The 5954-nt window shown below is 51.8% G+C and overlaps 1 protein-coding gene across 1 annotated transcript; it reads left to right on the forward strand.

Moving 5' to 3' along the window:
- Positions 1-274: 274 nt before the first annotated feature.
- LOC102032017 (heparan sulfate glucosamine 3-O-sulfotransferase 4) lies at positions 275-5746 on the forward strand. The gene is made up of 2 exons (XM_005425967.3): positions 275-339; positions 5058-5746. Exons 1-2 carry the CDS (start codon positions 275-277, stop codon positions 5692-5694), a joined length of 702 nt encoding a protein of 233 aa, XP_005426024.2. The 3' UTR covers positions 5695-5746.
- The last annotated feature ends 208 nt before the right edge of the window (positions 5747-5954 follow it).

Genomic DNA, 5954 nt, shown 5'->3' on the forward strand with positions numbered 1-5954 from the left:
GACGGACGGACGGACGGACGGACGGACGGACGGACGGCTCCAGGCAGCCCTGGACGCACTGGCAGAAGAGCTGGCCCTGCTGAGGGACACTGGGACGCTCCCAAGCCCCAGTTGCTTCTTGTTCCCTGGCTGCATTGGGGTCCGGGGCTCCCACATCCTGCAGGGCCGGGGAATGCTGGGGAGAAACTGAGCAGGGACACGGCTGGCACAGAGCAAGGGGCCGTCCTTGCAACCCCAAACTGCCCCTCACAAGAGTGTTCTGCATGGACAGCGAATGGTTTTGGAAACTCTGGGAAGAGAGAAAGCTCCTTGTTTTGGAGAGGGAAACCAATGGTACCGGCAGCCACTAATTTGGGGTTACGAGCCCTGCAAAAGCAGAATGCAAGTCACAGAGAGGGGTGGTTCACCCCCTTCTCCCAGCCACCAGATTCCTAACCATTAAACTCTTCCAGTGAATCTCCTGGGGATAGTTCCTTTGGCCCCCAGTCTGAACTGGCATCCGCTTTTCTGAAAGGGCTTTATAAATGGTGTTTAGTGTTTTTTAACAGACATATGTGAGCTGTTTGAATTAGAGCAATGTGAATCTATTAGGCAGCGACAGATGCAAGTTTTGTGTCTCTTATTAGAAGGGATTGGCTTCTGAGGTTTAGTGATGTGCAAAGGATTGGACTTTGGAGAGATTAAAATTATTTTCAGCGTTAAGCACAATATTTCTGAGCTAATGCACTCACTCTTGAATATAGATTCACAGACTGAAAAGATTATAAAACATTAAACCTATGTAAATTCAGCTGTAAATTTATGTTTGAACAAATTCAACAAGAGATTTGACTCGGGGGCTTATAGCAAATGGGTTCTGCTTTTAATGCTTACTGCGGGCTCAGTGGCAATGCCGCTCTCCCCTTGAAAGTCCCACGCCTGCTGAATTACTGGCAGGTCACAGCTGACAGCTCAAGCAATTATACTGGAATGTGTTAATAATAAAAAGAAAAAGGTTTCATGTTTGTCTTTTCAGAAGACAAAAGCAGCTGTTTGCTCCACCGCAAAGAGCAGCAGAGAAGAGCTCTGTGGGCAGGTGACACTTGCAGCACCTGGCCATTTCCTCTTTCCACGGCAGCTGTGCAAATCCTTGTCCTCCTCTGTGATTCCCCAAGCCCTGGGAGTTGCTATGAAGTTTTTTCTCTTGTTGAGAACATGAAAATACAGTTAACAAAGACTCTTTTTGAGTGGGATTGCAGGAAACCTGCAGCATGGTGAACAAGCTGCCTACACAGAGATAAATGACAGCTGTGACTGAAGGAATAAACAAGATAATCTGGATTTAAATAAACCACAAGGGGATTTTGGCAACATGCAAATTCGCAAATTTATAAAATGTATCCTTTGAAAATAAAGAGCTTGTTTGAAACCAGCAGTTAAGAGCAATTACTGGAGCACATTTTCCCAATGAGGGTCCCTGGTCCAAGCCAGGGCGGGCGGGAGCCAGCTGTCCTGCCGGCCTCCTGCCCTGGCTGGGGGCTCCCTGTGCGCAGAGCAGAAACGGGAGTGAGAGCAGCAGCCCCTGCACAGCTCAGGGGGCACAGAGCAGTCTGCCCCTCCTCAGCCTCTGAGGAGCACTGGGGAAGGAACAGCAAAGGAGACAAATATCCAAAGCCCAAGCAAGTGCTCAGTAATATACATTGGATCATCTGCTTGGAGGACGAGGTAATTCCCGGGCCCAAGGCCAGCATGGCAGCCTAGTTTTGGCACTGCACAGTGTAGTGATGCTGCACCCACAGCACAAGGGGATGATGCCTGTCCCGTAAGGGAGCAGGGGGCTGGTTCATGCCTGAGTCAGCAGAGCTCCAGCCAGTGGATTGTTGTCACTGCTCCCCTTTTTCAGGTGAGCAGTGATAAGAGAGAAGAGGTGCAGGTTGGGAGACACCAGTGGCAGAGCCATGAGTAGAGATGTCCCATTCCAACACCTCGCCTCCTGCAGTGCCCTGTGCAGGCATGTCAGGCGCAGTCCCTCCCTGGCCGTGCATCTTCAGCCGCCAGACTGGCCTCAAAAGGGAACACAAACACTGCAGGGAAAGCCAAAATGTGTTCAGAGGGAGCAAAGCCCCAGCCCCACAGTGCAAACTGCTCTGCACCAGCCGCTGCAGGGAAGCTCTGTGTGCTGCTCTGCCTGCACACACAGAGCTGGTTAGAATTCCATCAGCACACACGCAATTAGGGCAGAGCACATGGCACAGCTCTGTGAAGGTTAACTGCTCTGAGGAGCATCCCTGCCGTGCCAGAGGCTCAGTTGCTCCAGCTTTAACACCCCTGTTATTCCCAGCAGCAGGAGCTGGCCGTGCAGAGTGCTGCTCTCTGTTTGGCAGCAGTTATCGTGTGCCACCGGCTGCACACAGGGCACCCGACCCTAGGGCTGCAGGCTAAGCCTCCTTCACCTGCACAGGGCAGCTCAGCTCCTGCCCCAGCAGGGCAGCACGTGGGGGGATTCTGAAACACAGCAGAGTCTGGGGTAAAGCCTTTCTGTATGTATGTCCCAGAGGCACAGTCATTCCGGGCTCTGCATGGCCAGGGTGTCCTGAGGACAAACTGTGGCTTCCAGCTTTATGCTTAAAACTGTGCAGCAAATGCTGAATCTGCTTCTCCTCCTCTTTTCCTTGATCACTGCTTCCCCGTTTTCTCTCCTCAGGGCCAGCCCATCCATCTATTTGTCTTTATTGTGCACAGAGTTAAACACAGTCCTTAAATGTGGCAACACTTTCAGATTATTAGCTCTGCAATTTCTGGGCTCTCATTTATTATGGTAACATCATCTGAAGGGGCAGTTGTAATTAACATGTTTGTTCATGCTTCTTTTATAATCCACCAGTGTGTTTGTTTTATACAAACCAAACCAAAAGCCCTGGGGCATCTGGTGCTGCTGTGGGGAGCAGACACCATGGTGGCTGCTGTCCTTGCTGCAGGTGGGTCACTCCATCCTCCCCTACCAGCTGATGGGCTGTGGGAGTGGGCACGGAGCAGTGCTGCTGGTGGCAGCACCTCCCACGCCCCCACCCCCTGCAGGACAGCAGTGGGCACCCAAGGGCTCATCCCTCATCGTCTGTGGGTCTTGCTGTGATGTGCATAGCCATAAAAGCTACTTCCTTCCCATGGGGCTGTTAAATTCAGGTACTGGATTCCCCAGGGAAGCTGGTCTGTAATTCTGCAGCATCTGCAGTCCCAAGGTGCTCCTATTCCTCTTAATTTTTTTCTTAATTTTTTTTCTTAAAGGAATAAATACCTCAAGATACATCATTCTGACTAATCCTTGCTCCCTTTGTGCCACTGCTGCTCAAGTGGCTGGTGCAAGGCATGCATGAAGCACCAGAGTGCTCTGGACAGAAGACAGGCTTGCAGGCCCCTTGCCATTGGGAAGGCAGCTCCAGCAGGACCTGATGCCACGGGGATGGCGTTCCCTGTAGAGCCTGGCCAGCAGCATGCTGGCCCAGAGACAGGGAGAGCTGCAGCCCTGCAGGCTGCATTGCTGGTTCTCAGACAGGACTGTTCAACAGGAAAGGTTCTGCAACAGGACAGGGGCAGCCGAGGAACGCCAGCCTCTTCACCCGAAATGCTGAGCACACTGCTAGCCCTGTGACAGCAGCGAACCCACCCTCACTCTTGCCTTGGCAGGAGAGCCCTCATCACCCTTGTGCTCAGCAGAACAAGCCTGGTGGGCTGGGCGGCACCAGCAGTGAATGCACAAATTACAGAGGCGTTAAAGCCAGAAGATGCCTTTAGCAGTCAAATACGAGGTGACACTGACAGGCACATCTAGCAGGCTGTGCCTATCATCTGCTTCTGCTCCAGGCTTCAGCTGTGTTATTCCTGAAATGGGTCTTCCTGGGGCCCAGCAGTTTGACGTCAGCATTACTGCGCTGTCGCTGCCCAAGGTGCTCTCACAGAGCCATTTCAAGCCTATCCACGTTATTTCCTCACCATATGTTTGTACTAAAAATAGTTGCAGTGCAAAGGGATAATCCTGCAAGGCCATGGCCATGGCCATCCTCCGTTCTGACACGGGAGATCTGCCCAGTGCCGTGGGTGCTTCCCTGGGGCAGTGACTCTGCTCCTGTCCTTGGCACTGAGGCAGGGCTGGGGCTGCCCACGGCCAGGGCCACGGTGACGCTGGGTGTGGGCAGCAGGCAGGCCCCTGGCTGTGGCACAGCCTCCAGCCCCCGTGCCATCTGGCAGCACAACAGGTGTGAACGAGGCTGTGACACTCCTGCAGGGGACATCTTGTGGGTCCCTTGCAATTCAGCTTATTCTGTGATTCTGTGATCACTTAAAAGCCTCTGGCTGGCTATGATAATCCTTAACTGGTGGCACTGGGACAAGAATTTACCTCTTCATTTTCTTAGACATAACTGCTATCTCACTGCAGTTTCATTTTACAATATGGTAATATGCTATCCAGGAAAATCTTGCTACATGCTAATTTATCCAGTAGGCAAATTCCTTTTGGCTAATAAAAGTGCTTGCACAGGAAGCTCAAAACCCAGCTGCAATTAATTATTGACAGAGCATGTGAATTAGAGATAAAAGAAAAGTCATTCTTTCTCACACACAAGATAGTAAATAAATTTAATTACTGTACTAGAAGCAAGGGATCTTATTCTGTATTAAGTTTTATTAGCTGAGACATTTAAAAGCATGTCATCATAACAAAAAGGTCCTGTGTAATCCGAACTGCGGCGCTCCGTACACGGCTCTGGAGTGAATAGGCTTAATTGAGCAAATGGGAGCAGATGGCTTCTGAGCAGGCAGGTATTGTGCAGGTTTAGTGTCAATTAGCTTTGCTCTACACACGCCTATGGCAAATTGTCTGCATAATGTGTCACCAAGGCTGCCGTTACATTTTGGGTGCCCACCATGGCCGGGGCTGAGAAGAAACAAAGACAGAAGGGCTTGGGTCTGGGGGTCACACAGGAGTGACAGCATCTCTCCTCCTGCATGTCCCATCACACCTGCACCAGGTGCCCACCCCTGCCTGGCCCCTCGCTAACCCCTCCTCTGCTTTTGCACAGGAACGTGATGCCCAAGACGCTGGAGGGCCAGATCACCATGGAGAAGACCCCGAGCTACTTTGTGACCAACGAGGCTCCGCGGCGCATCCACTCCATGGCCAAGGACACGAAGCTCATCGTGGTGGTGCGCAACCCCGTCACCCGCGCCATCTCGGACTACACACAGACCCTCTCCAAAAAGCCAGAGATCCCCACCTTTGAGGTGCTGGCCTTCAAGAACAGGACCCTGGGGCTGATTGATGCCTCCTGGAGTGCTATCCGCATTGGGATTTATGCCCTGCACTTGGAAAACTGGCTCCAGTATTTTCCCCTCTCCCAGATCCTGTTTGTCAGTGGTGAGAGACTCATCACTGACCCAGCCGGGGAAATGGCCAAGGTCCAGGACTTCTTAGGCCTCAAGAGGATTGTGACAGAGAAGCATTTTTATTTTAATAAAACAAAGGGGTTTCCCTGTCTAAAGAAGCCAGAGGACAGCAGTGCTCCCCGGTGTTTGGGCAAGTCCAAGGGTCGAACTCACCCCAAAATAGACCCAGATGTCATCCACAGACTGCGGAAGTTTTACAAACCCTTCAATGTCATGTTTTACCAAATGACAGGCCAAGATTTCCAGTGGGAGCAGGAAGAAAGTGATAAGTAGAACCACAAAATCAGGAAAAAAATATTTTTTGTTTTTGGGATGTGAATCATCATTTGAGACCCAAAACTCTCTTGGGGCCAGAGGCTCCTCCCTGTGTGTAACAGGCTCTTGTGTTGCTAGGGCTGCAGCAGAAGTGGCCCCAGGTGTGCAGTTGGAACTGTTGTGTCACCTCGGGCTGCACTCGGGCTCTCCCCACCGCAGCACTGGGGCCAGGGGCAGGTGGGAGGAGGAGGAGGAGGCAGGGGGAGCACGGCTCCTCA

The sequence above is a fragment of the Geospiza fortis genome, unplaced genomic scaffold (genome assembly GCF_000277835.1).
Source record: "Geospiza fortis unplaced genomic scaffold, GeoFor_1.0 scaffold213, whole genome shotgun sequence".
NCBI lineage: Eukaryota > Metazoa > Chordata > Aves > Passeriformes > Thraupidae > Geospiza > Geospiza fortis.